Genomic DNA, 24,670 nt, shown 5'->3' with positions numbered 1-24,670 from the left:
GGGTTGTAATGCAAAGGCACGGTTCCACTATGAATGTAAGATGAGGAGCTTAGTGAGAGGATTAAAGTGATTTTTCTAATTCCTTCTCAAGATGCAGATTTTATAATCTTATTTTTTTAATCCCTGAAATTGAAAGAAAGTGAATCACAGTTTTTGTACTCCTGGGGTGAAAAAAAAAAAGAAATCTGTTTTTTTAAATAACAGACTTCTTTCTTCTCTACTCATTGATAATATTTCACTATCAATAAAATGTATAGGAATCTGAATAAAGGAGTAAGAGGTCATAAATCTGACCTCTCTGTGCAACGATTACAAAAATATTACACATACTGTTACATGCCCAGAGGAACTGTGCAGAAGTGTTATTAGCCCTGCAGGTAAAGTAGTGCTTTAGTTGAGTATGAGCAACACACATGCATGAGACAACACAAATAATGCCCTTTAACTTTAGCAACAAATGTTTATGTTGGGGCCAAACTCTAGAAACATTTCTGTTAAAAAAGCAATTGTGTCACAATGCATGGGCAGCCCCAGAATTTTTCACATGGTACACCTCAGGGCTTGCTGCTGCTCCTATCCTGGCTGGCTCCCCAGTGCTGCTCCTTGAGGCAGTCACTGAGCAAGTCCTACACAGTGTGTAGGAGTGCGGGAGCAGCCGACTACATGTAATAGTAACTAATGGCATGGCTGTTTTCTTTCCCCAATATATTTAGAATCTAGGTCTTCTAATGTTATTTTTAAAATTGTTACATTCACCAAGCCCCTTAAACTATTAATAGTTTGTCTATCTCGAACACTAAAGTATACCTCCCCGAAATAAACTGAGGTTTCTATTCACAGACTCCAAAATAAAAGTGTAACGTGAAAAGGGTCCTGCAGCAATAAATAGGTTACTCTTCCTTCTGCCTGCCACAACTGTTAAAAGAATGTCACCCAGGGAATATGTTAAGCAAAAAAAAAGGTGCACTTCATGTTGAGGATGGTCTTGTCGCTAAAACACTGGGCTAGCACTCAAGATACCTGACTGATTTGATCTTGGGCAAGTCATTTAGGGGGCCAAATTCAGATAACCTTATATACACTAAATAGCACCAACTCCATGAGTGGTCCCATTGAAATCAAAAGGACCAATGCAGAGTAAGGAATTATACTCAGTGGGTGAACTCCAGGTCACGCTGACTTCAATGGGACAGGATTTCTCCCCAAATGAGTACAGGTATCAGAATCTGGCTTGTAATCTCTCTCTGCTTCAGATTCCTGTCTGTAAAGGGATGTGTGTGTGTGTGTGTGTGATAATTTCACATTCGTGAGGCCCTGAGATACTGTGGTGAAGAGGCCCCTATAAGCATATAGATTTGTAATTAACAGTTTACCCCATTTAGGAATCAAATATAGAGACCACTGACAACAGCTGCACTTGTTTGTTGCAGTGTTGCTTTTAAAAGTACTACAATGGCATATAATTAAACAACAAAACATTATGTAATTACTAAAAAATGCACCACAGACACGGTATCACTAAGAAAGCCAGTAACTTTACTGATTTGTCTGCAAAATACAAATTATACCTTATTTCCAGCAGGAGAAACTTGTGAATTTTTCCCATTTTTGTTCACTACAGACAGCTGAATTAAGTCCCTTGAGATACACAGATGTAGTTTAAGTTAGTTATAACATCTTGTCATCTAGTGGCGACAAAGTCCAGCTTATGCCGCTGTGAGCCTCTATTTTAATACTTGTTGCAAATGCTTGTATATGCCCCCCATTTACAAGCTTGCTTTTTAATTACCATTGTTTAATGGAAACAAATCCCCAGAAAAAGAAGAAGCAGGAAATAAAAAGGATACAACAAACCATCTGAAGCAATCCAAGTATAATGCCTAAGGTAACTCAGGTTTTACATTATTTACTCCACAAAGGACACAAGTACTGCATTTTTTATTTGTCGTTGAACTGACCTCTTTGAATCAAACTGAGGTATGGATCAGTCTGAGGTATGAGCAGGGAAGGGAAAATGCAACACCTGATTATGAAAATAATCAAATGGAGAATTTTGAGCAGAAGGTGTGGCTCAAAGCTTGGATTGCTCCACATCTTTGGTTAAAATATATTAACAAAAGCCTTTGATTACATCTACAGTCTGAAGCATTCTAACAGACACCTATGTTCCATCAGTCCTTCAAGAGATCTGCAGTGGCAGGAAATTAATGCCATATAAGTGACAACATCACAGCAGATGGCATAAACAGGAACAGATGAAGTATGCCATGTTTAGGCAACAGCCTTTATTGAGGTTTCAAGTGGCTTTTAAAAATTACAAAGCGTTTACTTTCTAAGAGAAGAAGAGGAAAAAGAAAACAAAACAGCATTGGTACAGTTAAAAGATGGGTATACAGGATAATACATACAATACAAAAGGAATGACATTCTTGAAAACAGTATATTGAGTTGTTTTATTCTTCCTTTAGCTTTACCTGAAAAAGATCTAAGAACAAATATTTTTATATTATTCATTAAAAACGATTAAATTCCACTTTTGGGAAAAATATAAGCCATTTTGTTATAAAACACAACTTTTGAAAAACGGTGAAATGATAACAGCTCCATTGTGAAAGGCAACAATGCATACAATATACAGATTGTGCAACTGTGTATATCATATCATTGTTGCCAGCAACTGGGCTAACTGAAAACACCTTTTTAAAGAAGGATTAGTTTAGCTATAACAATATTTGGAGATGTACAAAATGCCACTTAAGGTATTTGAACTTGCAATTAAGAATGTTGCCTAAAACATTATATAGCATGGATTAATGTAAAGTAAATGTTAATACTCTTTTAGGGCTCTGCCCCAAACTTCTTAAATACAAAGAACTCACACGATAAACCCAAATTACCTTTGCAACACAATACATGGTAAGTTACAGATAAAGGAAAAGGTAAAAGTAGACAGTTATAATTTACAGAAAGTTACTTCACAATCAAAGTTGTGCTTCTTTTAATTAGATCAGTTTACAAATATGTATTATCCCCCACTATCTTGCCACTATACTTTCGTTGAGCTCAGTAGCAGGAACAAAAGGAATGACTGGCATCCGTATTCATGTGATTCGATTTGTGTTTGTATAAAACCATGGTTAGAATTACTAAAAATTGCCACGGCAATACCTTTCATGCTACTTTCTGCTAGTTACTTAAGGTAATGTATGTTATACCACTACTGTCTTAGAATCTCAAATTTCCTTTTTCTTGTGTTGCTGAGGCAAATTGTAAGGTAAACTATTAATATGGCTATTCTTCATATTTCAATAGACTGACTCCCCTGCCCCTATTGACAAGTTACTACTAACAATACTCATAAACCTCAGTTTTTTGAAATGGCAAGGTACATTTGTGATATATTTGCATATTTTAGACATATTAAACTTTAAAAATTTCAGACTGAGAATAGATTCATTTTAAGGTGAAGAAATGTATTCTGAAAAAGAGTTTTGTGTTTTAAAAAACTGATTATGGGCGCTAGTCTCACTTTTTGTTATGCACACGTATCTTTTTTCTGATTCCACAGATTGTTCTACAAGACAGGATGGCTGCAGTAGCAACATGTTCTGCTTAGAGAGCATTCAAAATACGTAGCAATGCACTAGCCTTTGCATGACCAATGTGCACTTGTAGTCAGGTTGCATATAAAGGAAGAGCCCAAGTCATGATGCACAATGTACACTATACCCCATTTGCTACCACAGAGAGGTAGACTTTATCAATGAGCAGTGCACAGCAACTGCATGTATAGATGGGAAATAGAAGGTATGTTTCCCGTAACATAACCTCTCTGTGTTAATACTTAGACAGCTATTGCAGCTAGATTCCCTATTGTGTCAATGCATCTAGGTGGGAGACAGAACTACTCTTGAAAAGAAGAAACATTATCAGTTGTACAATGGACTAAAATCTTAATGGGGAATTGCGCACAAAAAAAACAAACCCAACAAATCCCACCCAACATAAATGCTGAACTAAAAATCCTGTATTCCACCATTTTCCTGTAACAGTACATGAGCGACAAAGAGGAACTAAAATGAATGGGATATTCTTTCTGTCTACAAGATTTTAATTAAAGAAAAATATATGGTAGGAGAAAATGGTGGATGCTCCATGCAAAACTTGTTTGGGTGAAATACACAGGAGACATTGTTCAACAATATTCCCTCTGTGTGATAATGTGACCAATAAGGGCTGCGAGAATGATGGTGACTTGTTGGCTAAGTATTGGTTGTACAAGACAAATCTGCTTTTGAATGCTTCTTTTATTGACCACCCAAATCTCTTTAAGATTTTTAAAATTCTGTAACTTGTGTTTATGTGCCAACTCCTCACTTTTGACTTCTTTCTCCACTACTTGTGGAGCTCTTCACCTCCACTTAATTACCTGGCAGCCTTAAGAGATGCACATCCAATTCTAGCAGACAGAATATCAGCTTCATTTAATTTATGAGAAGGGGCCAAGTTATGCCACTTTGTCATTTAATTGTGGAAATTACAAGATATGCAGGACATAAGTAATATCAGGGCCCTGAACTTGTTACAATGCACAAAACAGCATGAAAGAACTAATCAGTATATACAATGGATCTCAGTTCACTCAATGATTTGTAAATGTTGTATTAAAATGATTTAGGTTGTTAGATCTTGGGTAAATTCTAACCTTTTACAGATTAGTTTTTTGACAGCTGACTTTAAATCTGTAAAACGTATGCAGAGTAAAAGAAAACCAAAAGAAAATAGTTACTTAAATGTGCAACTGCACAAATATAACCCCCCCACTATTAAGATAACAAAAACTTTTGCTATTACCATAATTATATATATTAGAAAGCTATACACAAGCATGTTAATTTCACAGATTTTTTTAAAAGATTCTTAATATTTTATATAATTAGAAATACACATTTCAAAAACAAAACTTCTGCAAAGAGAAAACAGTTATCTTGGTTAGCAAAGCATGGAGTTCTTCATGGCTTAGGGTAGTGCTTTCTATACAAAAAGTCCTCTGTTTGTTTTCTTCAGGACTGTTTAAAATATTAGCGAAGCTATCAACGAAAAAAACACACATTTTGGCTTAAGGAAACTACAAAAAGCCACAAATGCTTTGCAAACTCTGTCTTACTTTTTAATATGAAAATAAGCAAAATGTAATGTACATATTTTTCTATTTTTTATTTAATAAGTAATGCAGACCCAGAATTTTAAAAATTAAATATGTTAGCCCTCAAACACAACATTTTTACAAGTATGGTCCTCTTTTACATGTCTTTGATCCTTTTAACTGAGTGCCATACTCCAATGATATGCCTGCATGTTTGTGAGCATTTTAGGTATGGTAGGTGACCCAGACTCTTTCTAACATTTCTTCATGGCCACCCATTGCTGGGTCTGTCAAAACATCTGTACATTTTCTATATGTTGCATAACAGCTGCTTTCTCTCTCAGTAAAGTCTGCCACTTTCTGGCAAATGTTTCCTTTTGTCTATTTACATGTAAATAACGTTGAACCTGCAACATGACACTATCTATTGTAACATACATTTTGCAAGGGAGCACAACAGTGAAAAGAAGTTAGCCTTAAAATCTATTTTGTACAAGTGTTCTGTTGTACAACTCAAGTGCTAAGCTTATCTCAGCATTTCTGTTTATCTTTATACTGTATCACTGAGGCAATTTAAAAGTACTTTTACAAAACAGAGTACCTGACTTTTTTTTTTCCACACACGGCACATATAATGCATATCGACCCCCCCCCCCATTAAGGTATAGCACACACACACTGCAAGAAAAAAACTAATAGGTAATAATGTTATCATGTTGCCCATCCTTCAGAGAGCCGCATGCGCTTGACAGAGGGGCTTTCCCTTTCGTCCGGCGAAGGTCTGGTGAGTCCAATGGGGGAGTGGAATTCGTTCCGATGATCCTCTCGGTCGCTTCCATCATATGAGCTGCTACAGCTGCTCAAGCTGTCAACAGGAGATCTCCCCGCCTCGTGGCGCGTGTGCTGTGGGTATCTCGAGGGTGTGGTGGTACGGTCTCTAGGAGGAGAAACAGGTTCTGACTTGATGTTGAGGCTTTGAGTAGAAGGCAGGGAGAGATTTGTACTCTGAGATAAATGAGTGCTAGTGCAAGCTCTGTAGGAGGAAAGGAAACCCAGTTACAGACTGAGGAGGCATCGAGCCCCCAGAAACGTACAAACAGTTGCCCAAAACATCAGTTTAAAGACTCTTATGGATAACAGTGCATGCCAGGAATGTGAGGAATATTCTGTAAGAAATATTGAGACCCAGTGAAAGAGGCATCACAACAGACATGACTCTCTTGAATGGCTCTATGGTATACCCTATCAAGAAAGTCTACTTTTTTTGTAAGTGCTTGATACATTTTGGATGCTGAGCCTTTGCACTGATGAAACCACTAGAATTTTTTTATAACTGATGAACATTAGAACATAACAATGGCATTACTGGGTCAGACTAATGGTCCATCTAGCCAAGTGTCCTGTCTTATGGCAGTGGTCAGTGCTAGATGCTTCAGAGGGAATGAACAGAACAGGGCAATTATCGAGTGATCCATCTTGTCATCCAGTCCCAGTGTCTGGTAGTCAGAGGTTTAGGGATACGCAGAGCATGGGGTTGCATCTCTGCCCAGCTTGGCTAATCACCATTGATGGACCTATCCTCCATGAATGTAGCTAATTCTGTTTTTAACCCAATACTTCTGGCCTTCACAACATCCTCTGTTAACAAGTTCCACAGATTCACTGTGCACTGTGTAAAGAAGTACTTTACGCTTGTTTTAAACCTGTCTATTAATTTCATTGGATGATCCCAGGTTCTTGTAATATGAAGGGGTAAATAACACTTTCCTATTCATTTTCTCCACACCAGTCATGATTTTATAGATGTCTATCATATTCCCCTTACTTTCTCTTTTCTAAGGTGCACAGTCTCAGATTTTTTAATCTCTCCTGATGTGGAAGCTAATTTTTGGTGCCCTTCTCTGTACTTTTCCCAACTATAATATATCTTTTTTGAGATGAGTCGACTAGAACTGCATGCAGTACTGAAGGTGTGGGAATTAAATGGATTTATATAGAGGCATTATGACACTTTCTGTCTCATTATCTATCCCTTTCTTAATGGTTTCTATTCTGTTAGCTTTTATGACTGCTGCTGCACATGGAGTGAATGTTTTCAGAGAACTATCCATGATGACGCTTTCTGAGTGATAACAGCTAATTTAAATGCCATCATTTTGCATGTATAGTTAGAATTATGTTTTCCAATGTAAATTTCTTTTGCATTCATCAACACTGAATTTCATCTTCTATTTTGTTGCCCAATCACTCTTTTGTGTGATCTCTTTGTAACTCTTTGCAGTCAGCTTTGGACTCAACTGTCTTGAGTAGTTTTGTATCGTCTGCAAATTTTGCCACGCTGTTTACCTCTTTTTCTAGATCATTTATGAATATGTTGAACAGCACTGGACTCAGTACAGATCCTTGGGGGACCTCACTATTTACCCCTCTCCATTGTGAAAACTAACCATTTATTTCTACCATTTGTCTCCTGTCTTAACCAGTTACTGATCCATATGCATATGTGTACGCATGCATGCACAGGTGGTGACAGGGGAAGCAAGGAGTTTCTGTTGAGCTCAATCAGATTAGTTCAGATGCACAAAAGCATCACCATCATTCACACTGATGAGTAGCAATATACTAGACGTATGTTTTTTAACTTCAAAAACGAAGACTTTAAATTAGCTGAACCTTGAAAGGTATTAATATTAAAAAATTATCCTAGGCAGGTTAGGATTTGATGTATTAATCTATGCTACAGATTTAAGAATCCTAAATTCAAAATATTATTTGTGTCTTTTGATCAATAAGCTACCAGAGACTTTTAGTTGAAATGTAATTGAGGATGTCAGGGGAATACATTGCTTTGCATGTGGGCACACCCAACTCAAATAAAGAGTGTCATAAATACCAACAAATGTTATAGTTCTTACTGTGTTATTGTTAAGAGAAGAAAGAAAGAAAGAAAGAAAGAAAGAAAGAATGCTAAATGCTTATTCTAACTTGATTTTTTGTTTGTATATTTGTGTGTGCAGGTTAGAGGCAGCGGGAAGCTGTAATGTGTGGGAGCGAGAGAAAATAGGAAAAATGTTCATTATTCTAAAATAAGGGAGAAACGATGCCACTTGCCTTTGTAGAATGTTTTGTACAAAAGCACCACCTACTGGCCAAAACTGAATTTCCATTTTTTATTATACATATCTCAAAAGTATCTTTCTTAGTGTGTAATTCTTATTATATTCTGAGGCATGGTTCCAATTAAGAACCATAAAACAGGCTGAAGTTAGAGTCCTCAAACACATAATTTCAAGGGTTTTAAAAGTGAGGGAATATTGGGGGAGGGAGAGGTTTACTTATGCTACATCTACTATAACTCCAGTGAAAGGCAAAACAGTATTTTGGCTTATTTTGGCACATTTATACTTCAAACGATTTGACTTCTCTACTGAAATTATATCAAACACTTTTATCACTAATTGTCACAATGTTTAATAATGGATGGCTATTGTTAGACAATAAAGACAGAACAAAGTGCTCCAACAATGATTGCTTTCATCTACCCTGCATTCATTTAGAACAGTTTGTCAAAATTTGCTACTGTACTCTCCCCCTAGCATATTGCAGGGCTCATTGGTGCAAATGTTTTAAAAAGTGCAGTGAAGTGTACAATTCCTTCCCTCATGCACTCCCAAATACATTCTGAAGGCAAACGGGGTACTCTGTTGCATTTTGGAAGTATGTTTTAAATGTGTGGAGAGAACTGTTTGTTAATTTCAGACGTGATCGTTTCTACTTATTCAGTGAAATATTCTACTTTTGCTGAGACCTTGATGGAAAAAATCCAACAAGAAATAAAAATATACTCCTGGTTTTTTTCATTTTCCTATGGATTTAATCTTGTATCCCCTTAGGAGAGGTTCGGGCTTTGCCTGGGATAGTAGGCTGACAGTTTAATAAATGTTTTAGACTAGAGGTCACTGTGGATACAAAACTTGACTCTGAATCTGAAATTACTCAACATATGGGGTGTTGGGACCTGGAGATTTGATTTGGGACTACCTTTGATATAGACCCTTGATATATAGTTCTGTAGAGATTGGGACACTTTTAAAACACAGGAATATAATTCTTCAATCCAGTGTAAGGCAAGTATATCAGTGAAATTTTCTCACATGATTTGATGAAACACACTGATCTGTATCTCTTTACATACACTGTACTATATTATATATTACAGTCTCCAGAGGCAGCAAGTTTCTGAACAGGGTGACCAGATAGAAAAGTATGAAAAATTGGGACAGGATGGGGATAATAGGAGCCTATATAAGAAAAGCTCCAAATATCAGGATTGTCCCATCTGGTCACCCTATTTCTGAAAGACACGTAGGATGAGTATAACTCTTGAGAAATTCAGCTGGCATTATTGCAATCTCATGTGCATTATTCTTGGTACAGAGGTTCAGGAACCAGTGTGATAACTTGCCTCTTTAGTTTTCATTAGCCAAAACTTTGTGAGTGATAAGTTGATGTGGCTCATTATAAGTGACGATAGACCACTATGCACAGGTATATACTGCAAGTGTGAGTAAGACTTAGAATGCAAGGTGGGAGACTGCAGCTATATGAAGGACTGTTCCGATTTCTTCATTATAAAAGGGTAGGACACAGGTGCTTTTCACTATTAAATCCAAATTATTAATGGGATTCTAATACCTGGTTTTGCCTTTACATGTTAATGGAGCAAATATGAATGTCTATTTTACACAAATGCTTATTTTACCTTCATATAAAATGCATTATATAGACCCAGGCTAATATTATCTTTGCCTTTTTAACAACAGAACTTCCCTGAAACATAAATGAGGTTTAATGTAGAAAATCCAAAGGGCAAAAGAAAATGATTTAATTTTAAAGAATTCTATACAATTACTAAACATTATTTGTCAGATAATATCAGAAAATTGGTTAAAACTATAGAAAAGATCCGAATTATCAGGCACACAGATAAACACAGCATGTTGACAAAGAGTCAATAAGGCTTTTGTAAAGGGAAACTATGCCTCACCAATCTATAAGAATTGTTTGAGGGTGTCAACAAACGTGGACATGGGTGAGTTAAATCTGTTAGTCTATAAGGTGCCATAAGTACTCCTCGTTGTTTTTGCTGATACAGACTAACATGGCTACCACACTGAAATCAGTCAATATAATGTCTCTGGACTTTCAGAAAACCTTTGACGAGGTCCTTCACCAATGGCTTGTAAGCAGCCATGGGATAAGAGGGAAGGTCCTCTCATGGATTAGTAACTGGTTAAAAGATACAAAGTAAAGGGTAGGAATAAGTGGTCAGAGAGAGATAAATAGAGCGGTCCCCTAAGGATCTGTATTGGAACCTGTGCTCATCAACATATTCATAAATGATCTGGGAAAAGAAGTAAACAGCGAGGTGGCAAAGTTTGCAGACAATACAAAACTACTCATGATAGTTAAGTTCAAAGCTGACTGCAAAGCATTACAAATGGATCTCACAAAACTGGGTGACTGGTCAAAACAATTGCAGATGAATTTCTGTGTTGATAAATGCAAAGTAATGCACACTGAAAAATAATCCCAAATATACACACAAAATGATAGGGTTTTAGTTAGCTGTTATTATTCAAGACAAAGATCTTGGAGTCATTGTTCTCTGAAAACATCTGCTCAGTGTCTAGTGGCAGTCAAAAAAGCTAACAGTGTTAGAAACCATTACAAAAGGGACAGATAATAAGGCAGAAAATAAAATGCCACTATATAAATTCATAGTACCTTGAATACTGAATGCAGTTCTGGTCGACCCATCTAAAAAAGACATTAAAATTGTCAAAAGTATAGAGAAGGGTAACAAAAATGAGTGGAATATCTTCCATATGAGGAGTGATTAAAAAGACTGTGACTGTTCAATTTAGAAAAGAGACTAAGGGAGCATATAACAGAGTCTCTAAAATTGTGATTGCTATGGAGAAAGTGAAAAAAAGGAAGTGTTGTTCACCCCCCCCTCCACATAACACAAGATCCAGTGGTCACCCAATAAAATTAATAGGCAGCAGGTTTAAAACAACCATAAAGAAGAACGTCTTCACACAACATGCAGTCAACCCATGGACCTCATTGACAGGGAATGCTGTGAAGGCCTAAAGTCTAACCAGGTTCAAAAAGAATTAACTAAGTCTGTTGAGGACAGATCCATTGAAAGTTATTAGTCAAGATGGTCAAGGATGAAGCCCATGCTCTGGATGTCCCTAAACCTCTGACTTCCAGAAGCTGGGACTAGATGACAGGGGATGGATCACTTGATAATTGTCCTGTTCTGTTCATTGCCTCTGAAGCATCTGGCACTGGTTGATATCAGAGGACAGGATACTGGGCTAGATGGACCATTGGTTTGACCCAGTATGGCCGTTCTTACGTTCTTATAATCCACTCACATTGACATTAATGTGGTCATCTTTTTTCATACATTGCACAGAAAACATTTAATTTCATACGAATAATAAAGGAAATATACCTGAAATATTAAACCTCAATTCACATTCAAATCAATATGAGTGGCACACAGAGATTATTTGATGTATATCAGCTAGGGCAAATACGATTCCCTCTTTGGGTATGGATGTTCATTAGGAAGTACAGTTAGCATGGCTCTTCTGTGAAGGGGCTAGGAAATGTCAGGATGAAAGGAATCTGCAAAGAAGCTTTGACTTTGTATGCCAGTGATGTATATTCTGTATGGGTCTCCATCTGTTCTAACCTCCAGTTGGAATTTGAGTCAGGGTGGGTTTGGGAAGAGGCATGGGTATTAGTGGTGAATCTATGACCAACGGCCCTTGACAACACAGATTTTCATGGAGTGGGGAAGATGGCATGCCCCGCCCACCAGGGCTTTGTCTCTGGTTTTGCTTTCCTCCTTGCCACAGAATACATTTATTTGTACATGTGTGTGGGTGAGGGTACCTAGGGTTTAGCAGTGGATATTAACCAAGACCTTGAGAATTTATAGTTATAACTACTAACTATTTAGTCTGTTAGTCAAGAATCCTGGAGCAAGCTTATGGATCTCAGCCAATTCTTTGTTCCATAGGGTTGAAAAAAGATTGGAGACACTTCCACTGTTATATAAATAACTGTCTATATAAAATTATTTTGAATAAATATTATGGTTGAGTATTGAAGTCTGCATTTTTATTTATGAAACCCATTCTTTTGCCTGTAGCTAACATTCAAAGCAGAAAATGTGCTGTCTTAGATTGATAATTATGGACATGGAAGAATGTATGCTACGTAGGGGAGTCATGTGGATCAAGAAATTGGCAACTGGATACAGAACCTTTCACCTGTAGGTTAGAGCTCAAACCCACTTCAGGTCAGTAGTAACCAACAACTCATGGCTTTTGTTGATCAATTAAAAATAGGTAGTTCATAGAGGAGAGGTGTCAAAAAGAAGAACACCTTTTCATGCAAAATGTAATTTTTTTCAATCAGCTATAGAGCTGGTAAAAAAAAAGAAAAGAAAAGAAAAAAAAAGCCCAAAACTGAACAGACATGGGATCTGTACTACTATGATGTCCTTAGAAATTATCCCCGAAGACTGCTCAGGAACATGGGCACTAGTATTGTTGCTAGTCAGTGACTGGACCAAGATAAAGAGCAGTGGTTCTTCTGCACTTGTCTTAGAGCCTGTTCAGATGATGCTGCCAAAACAGCAGCTGTTGCGGAGCACAGATTCATGGGGACCCAGGCCACCTGTGACAAGCTGTAATACTACCTATGCTCCTGTGCCATGTGGAGTGGAACATGAACTGCTCTGTACTGCTATAGGCACTGGTGATGGAGCCCCCTGGAGAATCTGCATGCCTCCCCTGTTAACTGCCCTGTCTGAGGCACATCATAGGTCTTTCCCAAAGCTTGTTTAACAAAAAACACACATTCACTGTTCTCTTAAGTCCCTCCAAATAAACATATTAGTTCTGAACATATTAACCTATTTTCCCTACCTTTGCATCCCCTGGAACTCACCTCCCTCTAGTATAGTATAAGAATTTGGAAGCAGGTCAACCACATTTTCAGTTGGTTTGCTCAAATTTCTGAGAATGGCTGAGGGGTCTGGGTACCTGGGGTTCTTAGAGTGGGGCATTTCTTTATATTTTTGGAAGTTCTAGTTAGCTGATTCTTCTGCTCACGTAGGCTGGGTTTGTTCTTATAAATTTGTGTTTGAATTGTGCATTTTAAAGAAATTGTTAAAATCACCCAAAGCTTAGGAAAGGTGCTTTTGTATATAAATCTCAATATACAAAATAAAACAAAGACATCATGCATATTTTCTGCATAAGTGGAAGACTCCTATGGGGCTGTCAATGAAGCAGTTTTCATAGTACTAACTTCACTTGAAAATCACTGAAAAAATAATTTTAAAACCAGAAGCCCAAAACACATTCCACTAGGCACAGCCATTAATTTTCAACTTTTTTGTGATATGAATTAGAAACACATGATGATGTGTGACATATCTAAAAAGGCATGCTGTTAGTTTAGGATTTCATTTATACTTTGTTTGGTTAACCAAATAGTCTTATTATGGTAAACCATTGAAAATAATCAGCTTCACAGTAAGTTATACACTGATAGCTAACATGTGAGTTTTCAATTTCTTTGTGATTTTATATCCCTAGATGTACAGTTAACATGTTTGCCCCAAAACAGTACATGCCTCAAAAAGAAAAGCAATAAGGAAGGAATAATGAAGATGTATTACAACATTTTTTCTAAATCTGCACATTTTTGGTTGTATGTGTTTATGCAGTTAATATCTGTAACTATGTAACTTTTTTTTACAGAAGTGGTATTCAAAAACTATATGTTTCTCCTAAAACTTTGTTTAGCTATTCCTCTAAAAGCCCAAGCCAATGGCACACAAGAGGTCAAAAAAATTATAAAGAGAATTTTGAAGTTTAAACCACATTTACAAGGCCAAATACTTTCAGAATATGGCAGCAGTCTTGCAAAAATATTAAAGCTTTTGTGTAACATTTGTCTTTTTGAAAAAGGTTGATTTGATGCTTTCAAATGCCAGTGAACTAAAACTTTACTAGTTTATATATTCAAGATATTTTAATTTGTACTTTTCTCAATGAACAACTTCCAGTTCAAGTATGTCTGGCCATATCTTCATCTACAATGTTTGCAGTGCCAGCATACACCTAGGACCTAGCTCACTAGCATTTGCAGGAGTTCAGCATCTCTGAAAATCAGGCCCTTAAAGTTTATTTCAATTAGTCAATAGTTTTGTTTGTTTGTTAAATGAATTAGATTGTTTTTCTCATATGAATTTCACATTTTATAAAATATTTAAACCGTACAGGACTGTTTTATTGTAGGCTTCAAATCTACTGGAGAAATATCTTGAAAATGCCACTAGAGGGCACAAATACATATTCTCTTAGACACAGGCAAACCAAAATTAGGTTTATCTGCTGCCAGATTCTTAGTCACAATTATGTTATACTTCTATAAAGCAGTTCCAAATAAATGAAACTTGCAAGTCACAGTTGAACAGATGGAATTATGTGATTATCAGACAAGGTTATGGATTCATCTCAGGTCAAATCATTATGCCATTCTTGATTATCAGTGATTTAAAAATATGTAAAATTTGCAAATTTTACTTTAAAAGTGTGCACTGAACTACAGGGAATCAAAAAGCTTAAGGGAAACAAAAAGAAAAGAAGCACAATTATGAGTGTATTGTTTTGTCCTGTGTTGGAAATTAAATATCATGTAGACAAATGAAGGATTAGATAAACAACAGTACACTTTCCTACAACACTGAGAAAGCACTAGGAAATAGAAGACTGTAGTTTAGCTACCTGCCAGGCTTCTGATGCAATACCAATTTTCAAGTTTGGGATTTTGAAAGCGGAGCTGTTCACATAGTAGACTTTTGTTGATATGTTATCTCATTTATGATTTGGGATTAATTGGGTTATAGAAGCCATTCTCATGCAAACCAGCATTAAGTAATGTAAAATGATAGGATAATCTAAGGAATATTGCTTACCCCAATTGACTGAGGGCAGATGGTGGCATGTTATGTAGGTGCTGCTGTTGCCAGCCAGTTACTGAACCAAGATGAAGAGCACTGGCTGTGTTAAACCCAGAGAGAGATGATAAGTCTGCACTACTCAGTGAGTATTCTAGATATGAAAACAGGACAATAGCTAAATTAAGTGGAAAATAATTAAACAATAAGTAGCACCATAATTTAAATTTACATACACAATATAATAAGCTTTTTTATCTTCATTATGCCAGTGGTATTAAATTGCAGAAACAAAACCGGAGCCTTTTAAGTCAACTAATCAGTTTGGGAACAAATAATGCACAAATAACATCCTCTAATTTATGGAGGCATTTCTGGACATAAAGATCCAGAAATGTTCTTGAACCATACAGTCATCATTGCCATGCATAAATAGTCATAGTTTCACAGTCTTTAAGGTCAGAAGGGAGCATTAGCTCATCTAGTCTGTATAGTGCAAGTCATAGAATTTCACCGTTACGTCTGTGTTGAGCCCAGAGCTTGCATTTGACTACAGTGTATCTTCCAGAAAGGCATCCAGTCTATATATCCATCTAATCTATGCAGTACTGGTGTGATGTGATTTTCTGTAATGTTTAGCTGTGTGAACCAAAGAGGTGCCCCTTTTAAGTTATACTGCTTAGCAAAAGTATTTCGGAAAACGCTTTATAGAGCAGTTTTCCATTATAACAATGCAGTTGCTTCTTGAATCCCTTTATGTCTCAAGTCATTTATAGACTCAGAGTAAGATAATGAGGCTTTCAATCACCTAAAGTAATACAGAATACAAATTCCTCTCTTTAGTGCAGCATACATACAGGAGTTTCATTACTACTGAGCCACTGTGTAGGTCAGTATCTTGCTCTCCCCTGCTATTCACATCTTACATTGATACTTACCGGTACCATATGTTGTGGAAATGGCTGATGGGTATCCTCCCATCCCTTGCCCTGGCAAAGTAGGAGTTGCTACGGAAACCACTGGGGTAGCCAATGACTGAGCAGACTGGGAGTTATTTATCCTCTGATTCTTTTAAAGTAAGTAAAATAAACAAATTATTGACAGGTTTAAATCAGTTAAATGTACAGGATTTCAGGGTACGTCTTGTGCATGAGATACAACTTAATACAGGTTTCATGAAATTAATGATTTAACATGTGGCTTTTATGAACTCTGTCAACCCTATCATTTACAATCCTTCAAGAGATTAGTTGTCACCATAGTAACCCATTACATCAGTATCTCCTAGGAAACCAAACTTGTAACAAGTAAGATTGCTTTATTGTGGGTAGAAAAGAGACCACGTGAAAAAATGATGAAATATATAAACTCAACTTCTATTGTTTTGCTTTTCATTCAAATGCAAAAATTTTATTAAAATCAGCAATAATGGATTTTATGTTTAATTCAGTAAGCAATATTGCTGCAGTGCTGCATAATAAACTCTATCCAGCAGATGGTGCTCTGGCTACTTTATTCTTTCTCACAGTAAAACAAACTTCAAAAATATTACCTAGGAAAGCAGTTATACATTTCTCTTTAATTCTGGATATTTCAATGCACAAACTACACCAAGGAATTCAAATTCTAGGAGCAAAAGGATAAAATGTCCAGAGAACCACTTAAAAAAACCCCTAATAAGGTGTGCCAATTGCAAAAAAAGTAGTCTACTTTTAGCATGCTAGCAAAATACTAACAGTGGCTAAGCTTCCTTCTCAAAGGCTTTTTATTTTTTTTAACATGCAGAGATTGAACAATATAGGTAACAATTTCATTCTTGTCACCTATGTTATATACCAAATCGATAATACTGGGAATGCTTAATTTTATTTCAACCACTAACTCCATATAAAAACAGACAAAACAATTGTTTTCGTATTATTAGGATGAGCATCACTACCACTTACCAAAAGCAGATCAACATCCTCAGACTGAGAGCATAGAAAGGAGTGTTAATAATTAGTAAACGTAAATATTTATCAGCAGACAGCTTTCAAGCACAATGAATAGCTTTATCTGATAGGTAGAACAGGTTAAATAATTTTTGAACACTGTCTACAAAAATAACATTTCATAAAGACATTCTTTGTCCGCCTAATGAGATATTTGTCTCAATTGTGAAGACAATCTATCCAGTTTTCAGCACAGGTCTTTGTCTCATTATTCATTATTTCTCTCCAGCCTCAGTGGCTGCAGAGATTGTATAGTAGCACCTTGTTGCCAGAGACCTGACCAGTCAAAGAATCCCTTGGAAAGTATCAGTTTTAAGGTCCTTGGCATAAATCATTTGATGGAGACAGCTTGTCACAGCCTTGGTCTACTTGAGTGTAGCTTCATAGAAGACTGTATTTATTACTCCTCATCTTTTAAGAAGAGAGTGTCACATTTCTGGGGTTTTAGTGTGATATTCAAAGTTAATTTATAATGCATCAGGTTAAAGTAGCCAACTTGCAAGTTGTTTTAATAGCTTGTCTGTTACATAATGGAAAAATGTGTTTACAGCACTATCAGGATCCTTTCTTAATCATCCTCACTTTTAATGTTACATCACTCATGAAAGATTTACTCTTTTGTAGGGAATAGAAAGACACTAACATGAAATGCTTGATGACTCAACCTTATATCATAGTCCTCTGCTTCAGCTTTGTTAACAGACAGGAGATGCATAGCTCCCAGGTTAGATGCTTTCACTCTTTCTTACTACATCTAAGGAATAATTACTGCTTCTCATCATTATAAAATGTGACCCTTGTTCCCAACACGACAGATATCCAACTCATTTGTTTCTGGTTAATCTGTCATTTGCTGAGGCTCTGATTGTGTGGAAACTAAACCAAAGTTGTTAATTGCAGACCATGTATAGGATTAAGTTCAGTCTTGTAACAAATCTAGGAAAGGATTCTCCAGTCACTAGGAAGGAGTGCTAAGAAATTGAGAGTGTGCAGAAAACAGTTACCATTTTTCTAACTGAAGAGAAAAGAGAAGGAAGTAAAAATGACTTAATAAAAAATATAAACAGACGTGGAACCAGTCTACAACCGGAGCGGATTGGACAATGTCAGAATGTAGGACCTGATCCAAAGCCCATGGAAGTGAATGGGAGTCTACACAGAGAAATAGCCATAGTTTGAAGGGAAAGAAGAAATGCCTAAGGAATGCATTACCACTGATGGCATTGTATTTTTGCTGCCTGGTGGAATAAGCACTCGGAGATCTGGTTTACGGTTGTTCATTCCCAAATTCATTGGGGGCGGAGATTTTGCTTGCATATTCTTGTTCAAGTTGCCAGGTGAGACCAGCAGACCTGGTGAATTTCGGGGGTTGCCATACCCATTCCCTGTTTTTTTTGGAAAAACAGAACAAAATGTTAAGAAGAGTAGAGACTCAAACACATTTCCTAAGGTTGTACATGAAAATTAAAGCTTGATATTACTAAAACCAGCACATAAACTGACAAAGCTTACTATGGGTGCAGTGTAAGTGCCCATGTGTGAAAATATAACCCATCTGGTATTTGGAACAATTGGTTCTGAGACACTTTCCCTTGTGGCAGTTGACCTTTCAATGATGCAGTGAAGTAAAATGTGATTATCTGACACTATTGATACACTGTACAGTATTGTGCACTCAGACCAGCTAAAACCTAACTTTTGTTACAAAGAAGAGTCAGGAAAAGTCAGACAATCTTACAGTTGAAAAAAATCCAGAAAACTGTGCTGTGCTTTCATGGACAAATACAAGAGGATTGTGACTTGGCTGACTCACTCCTTTCCAGTTCATGGTTTTGTTTTGTTTTTAGACAAAGAACAAGTATAGCAAGGCTATAATTTCCAGAAAAAGCCGGGGGAGGAATAGGAAGACTCTTAAATGCTTTTCTACTCTCTTCCCCTGACTTTTAGGACCTGATCTTGTCAACAATAAATTCAATGGGAGAAGGAGCATGTCCTTATTTGGAAAATGCCTGATATCTTTCCTCCTGCTTCCGCAAATCCTTGAAACAATTCTGACAGGCAAATGCTTCGTATTGTGCTAATTTGGAAGCAGTTTCTCCTCTATAACTGCAATAATGCTAGTGCTTGAATAGCAATGCAATTAATGTCTTCCCAGCCCACCAAAAACAAGACCTTTCCCCTCTCACCCATGAACCTCCCCACCCCATACCCACAGAGAAAGCCTAGGAAAGGAGACGGCTTTGTAATGGCTCTCCAAATTCTGGCTCTGTGGGACCAAAGAAGGGACAGACAATGCACAGCCTCACTGAAGTAAATAATATTAAATCTTTAATGCAGACAGAGAGGGAACTCTCACATATGAATATCAAGAAAGCAAATATTAATCAAAATATTCAATTCTGGGCTCATGTTTAGTTTAGAATTAGCAGACTGAGATATGCATTAAAAATAACAAGGGAATATGGGCTTGTAAGCAAGGCACCGACCTAGAAATTGGAAAACTTGGGTTCTGTTCTTAGTACTAACACCAACTTCCTGCATGATCAGGGAAGTTGATCAGGGACAAGTAATCTAACCTCTATGGGCCTCAGTTTCTCCATCTTTAAAATGGGGATGATTCCCGTACCTCGCAGGGGTGTATTTGAGGCTAAATAGGGTGCACCATAGGAATACCGATAAATAAAAGAATGCATCCTCTTGGTGTAATGTAGTGTGTTGATTTGTGTAATTAAAATGTGTCTGATTACTAAGAATATTAAATCATAATGTTAATCTGCAGACACATAAGGCTAAATAGTATTCATTATATCAAGTATAATGCTCTTCCAGATACTTGGAAAAAATTAAGATAAAGACTTTAAAACATCAAAATGACTTTGGATATATTTAAATTTTTAAAAAGTCTAGTTCATAGTTAAGTTGGCTGTTTCTTTTCTCAACAGCATCCTACAGGTAGCAAGATAAAATATGTATTAATTAAAAAGTGAATTTTACACTCATCAAAACTGAAGTAACAGAGCACTGCAAGAATTTTTCATTTAGTATCATACAGGTTTTTTTAATGAACAATTATTTTGAATGTGTATTTGCTATATTTTTAGCCTTAATTAATGCTATAGGTTATTAGAGAGATGGTGATTGAAAGGATGGTATTTTTCTAGAAGCTATGCAGTGCTTTTTTCTTTAGATGAAGTTCAGTTTAACAAACACAACATATGCTTTACTCATGTGAGATCTGGTTTAAACAAACAATCAAATGGAAAATTATCTTGGTAATTGCAAAAAAAAAAAGCAGCAGCAGCATTAAAAAAACTGTTAAGATGTGTGGTGAAGTGATCTACAGAAGAAGCTGAAGCATAGGCAAGGTTTTCTCTGATACTGGTTTTCATATAGGAGCTATTTTGTTAAAAGGAAGTAAAACCGCCCTGTGAAATGTGTTGTAATATGATATGACAAGCATTTGTTCCATGTGTGAAAATGAAGCTGTTTTATAAAAACTGTATGCTTGTTTTTTTTTGTTTTTTCTTTTAAATATTCTATAATAAACTTTCTGAGACAATCCAGCCAAGGCCATGTACCATAGCAGATTTTTTCTGCTTCTGATTTTTGGAGAAAAGAAATGTTTAAAACAGAAACAGTACAATTTTCCAGAAAAGATTTTTATCAACCCAATGAAAGAATTTAGTTTATTTAATGAAAAGAATTTAATATCAGGAATATCTTTCCATCATTTAGAAATTATGCTATTCAAAAAATCAGGTTTTTAATATGTATTTACCTACTGATATAAAATATTTTGAACACTGATGATATTTTTTAGGTTTATATTTTTAGAACATCAAATTATTTTTAAGAACTACTGCAATCTTCTCTTTACCAGTGGATTTCTGCTGTTCTTGGCATATTATGCCAGCTAGCATTTTGGAGCCATATAATGACCATTTCTCTTTCCAGCCACCAAATTGTTTTTCTTTTGGCATAACGTGGAATCAGGAATGTAAGACTGTGGACTCTAAACCAATGATATTGGAACCCATCATTTGAAAATCAATGATGAATACGTGCATGCGGTTTACAGCGAAGAAGAGCCTGCTTTTAAACCAGCTCTCTAAACCGCATCCTCCTTCTTACTCACAAAGCTGTGGCCTGCTCTGAGGCAGCTGTCCCACCTTCAGATAAATCCACCAAAGAGAATGGTCTAATTTACATTCAGAGGCAAAAGAACTGTATAAGCCTTCTAATATACAGATTAAACCTTTCTTCATCCTATACTTTAAAATTACACTCTGCCTGGAGAATTATCAATTTCGATGTGACTGTATGCAGAATATCACATTCCACTACCCACTAGAAAGCACAAAAATTATATGTCATGTATGAATGGATTTCCTGATTATAGATTATAAGAAAATGAAGAACAGATGGATTTTAGCGCAAGTTTGCTTTACATTTTTATTTGGTTAAAAGCCATATTTTCACTGGAATAGAACATTTTAAAACATTATGGATATAATTTATAATGCAAAGTGAAAATAAAAACAGTAGATGTACAAATTTTAAAGGGCATATGTCAGAATGTTCAAATTTACAGCAGTTTCAATTCAAGAAACTTTAAGCACAAATTTTTTCCTGTGTTTTGTTTGTTTTTGCTTTTTTGACTTTAAAGAGAGAAAAGATTTTGCACATAAAAATAAATTGCTTATAGCGAAGTAAAATAGAAGAGTAGCACAACACCACTAAATGTAATGCAAGATTTTGTATTCGGATTAACTGCACAATATAAAGAAAAATTCTTTCTGAGTATAGACTCCTTTTCTTGGGCATGTTCCTGTGCCCATCAACCAGGAAAAACTCCCACTGATTTCTGAGAAAATATTGCTTGAGTAAAGATTGCAGGACTGACCCTTATATATCACCTTTGAAACTCTGTCAGATCCAAGCAAGAAATTTCTATGTAGCAGGAGCTAGTTAATCAATAATAATTAATACAAAATGTTAGTCCATTAAAGGAAAGATATTACTTGATCTATATGAGATATATTTTCTCAGTTATTTCAAATTAATTATTTTTAATTGTTCACTTCTATGCTGTAAGAACTTTAAGATGAATTTTCAAAAGTGCCCAGCAAGCAAAGTTAGGCCAATGCTAAATACTTTTGAAAATTTCATCTTTAATAGCCAGTAAACAGAATTTAAGAATGGATGCCGTATCCCTCACTCAGCTTAAGGCACTATCAGTAAGGACAGCAGGATTCGGCGCACATTTTTTTATTCTAAAATGGCACCATCAAGAATTTTAGGCTCAAAGTTAACCAAGTTGGACAGTGATTCCTGTTTAGATTTCTGAAAATTTTAATTAGTTTCATTTCATCATTAAAAATGCAAGGAAATAAAAATAATAAATGAACAACAACGAAGAAGAAGACAAAGAAAGAGAAATACTTATCACGTAGGCCGAGATTTTCAAAGCTGTCTAGAGCTTTTGATGCCCAGTTCCAATTCATTTTAATCGTAATGTAGTGTCCAAATTCTTGAGGCGAGTTTGAAAACCTCAGTGATATTTTCAAATTGCCAGCATTACTATTCACCTACAGGGTTACTTTTGGACATGTATAGTCATTTGCACAACCTTGACTCATGTGACCAGCAAACCTCTGAAAATATATGTGAAATTCAGAATGACACTATATAAAAGAGAGAGCCGCCTATGCTGTATTTTACCTTGAAATTTATAAAACACAAAGAATAAGTGAGATGAGAATGCAGAGAGTAACAGAAATCTTGCTAATTTTACACCCAATTCTACATTCTTTATTCAGTCTAATCTCCCATTGACTACAAAAGGAATTTTGCCTGAATAAGGAGTAATTAAATGCTGATATACAGGCCTCTAAGGACTAAGGTGTCTCTTTTTCTCTTAGTCCACGTATATAGTTCTTATTTCCTTTAATTCATGTGCACTGATGGCAGAACAGAGCTTATACTTTACCACCAAAACAAAATGGATACTCACCCTAATGCATAACAGCTCAGGAAATCATGCTCACCTACAACATAATTTTGGAAGGAGCTAATGACTGAAGGTTTTTACTCACATGTTGCATATGCTAATCATTTCACAGCAAATTACCTTGGCTAACTGCAAGCAATAGAAGAAAACTGAAGTGGAAATATGTTATCTGACAGGAAGAAAATCTTTACATTAAAGTATCTGCCCATTCCCACACTATTACACGAATAGACCTTCTCTACTGAATTACAAGGAGCAGACCAAGATAGATGTGGTGTATAAAATCTACTGACTTTGGATGAAAAGTATTCTAAGGCATATCATGAAATATCAGCTACTTTTGTCCTGAAGTGGAGAAGGGTATGGAGCTAAATAAATATTTTTAGGAAAGTAGAGAAAAATAGCTCAACAATTCTGTCTTTTAAAGATTTTTTAAAAATAATCATTCCTTAAAAAGTGACTATGTAAATTTAGAGATAAAAAGGCCTGTATGATGTGATGTGATATTACATTATATCCTGGCGAAGTAGCTTAAAGATCATTAATGAGAAATTGTTGCCCTTTCCTCAATAGGAATATAGGGTCCTAGCCACAGTGCAGTTCTGCTGTATAAGGGAGAGGTAAGGATTTAGGGGCTGTACAGATACGATGATGATGAGAGCGGTGGAAACAATTTAGCAACAGGCTATGGCTGAGAGCGTGCAAAATGAGAAGGTGCAATTACTCCTTCTTACACTCTAAAGGGCAAATGCTTAGTGGAGCTCCCCTGGGGCTGTGCAGTTTTCCTTTGCTGCCGCTGCAGGGCTATGATCAAATCTTTGGATAGACAAAGAACCTACCAGTGATGTCCCAATGAAAATAAAGTATAATTTTAAAACATAACTAACAAGAAATGTGTGAATGCATTTGACAAACCAGCCCAGTAACACACAATATTAATAAGACCTACGATGGCTTGGGAATAGGAAAGTGGGTGGAGAGGATCTGCTCCTCAGGGAATAAGATGATTTCCATGAGGAGAAAATTGTATGTCAGCCCTCTTCCAGCCCCTGGAATAGGGGCGTGTAAGGGGATGAGAGAGAAGCATGCTTTTGGCTATTCTAGGTGGGTGGGCAGACCTTTGGGGAACTTTGCAGCCAAGGTTACACCAAGGTCTGAATGACCTTGTCCTTGCACTCTTTTGTCTATCTGTATCCATCTATTGTCTCTTGTCTAATACATAATTTGTAAGCCCCATGAGGCAGGGACCATCTTTTTGTTCTGTTTGTACAGCATCGAGCAAAATATGGCCCTAGTCTATGACAGAGCAACACAAATAATAAATAATAAAAATACTGGGAGCACACTAGATATTTCAATCCAGTTTTGTCCTCTCCACCCAGCTAAATGCAGAAATGGAACAACACACAATCAAAACCCTTGTGCACATTCCACCCCCCAACATTGCTGCTATTGTCAATATTATTATC

At 36.3% G+C, this 24,670-nt stretch overlaps 1 protein-coding gene across 21 annotated transcripts in view; it reads right to left on the bottom strand.

The window, feature by feature from the left end:
- Nucleotides 1-1,515: 1,515 nt before the first annotated feature.
- Nucleotides 1,516-24,670, bottom strand: part of MEF2C (myocyte enhancer factor 2C) — a 157,103-nt gene continuing 133,948 nt past the window's right edge. For 12 of the 21 annotated variants that reach the window (XM_030567804.1, XM_030567808.1, XM_030567807.1 and 9 more), the window contains 6 exons: nucleotides 18,404-18,576; nucleotides 17,147-17,170; nucleotides 16,139-16,268; nucleotides 15,219-15,354; nucleotides 10,934-10,966; nucleotides 1,516-6,179 (listed from right to left, as the gene is read on the bottom strand). In XM_030567804.1, coding sequence (XP_030423664.1) covers nucleotides 5,858-6,179; nucleotides 10,934-10,966; nucleotides 15,219-15,354; nucleotides 16,139-16,268; nucleotides 17,147-17,170; nucleotides 18,404-18,576 — 818 coding nt within the window. In that variant the 3' untranslated portion in view covers nucleotides 1,516-5,857. The remainder of the gene's footprint in view (nucleotides 6,180-10,933; nucleotides 10,967-15,218; nucleotides 15,355-16,138; nucleotides 16,269-17,146; nucleotides 17,171-18,403; nucleotides 18,577-24,670) is intronic. The other 9 variants (XM_030567818.1, XM_030567819.1, XM_030567816.1 and 6 more) reach the window with 5 other exon arrangements.

The sequence above is a fragment of the Gopherus evgoodei genome, chromosome 6 (genome assembly GCF_007399415.2).
Source record: "Gopherus evgoodei ecotype Sinaloan lineage chromosome 6, rGopEvg1_v1.p, whole genome shotgun sequence".
In the NCBI taxonomy this organism is placed as follows: Eukaryota; Metazoa; Chordata; order Testudines; family Testudinidae; genus Gopherus; species Gopherus evgoodei.
This window is presented reverse-complemented; position numbering and strand designations above follow the sequence as displayed.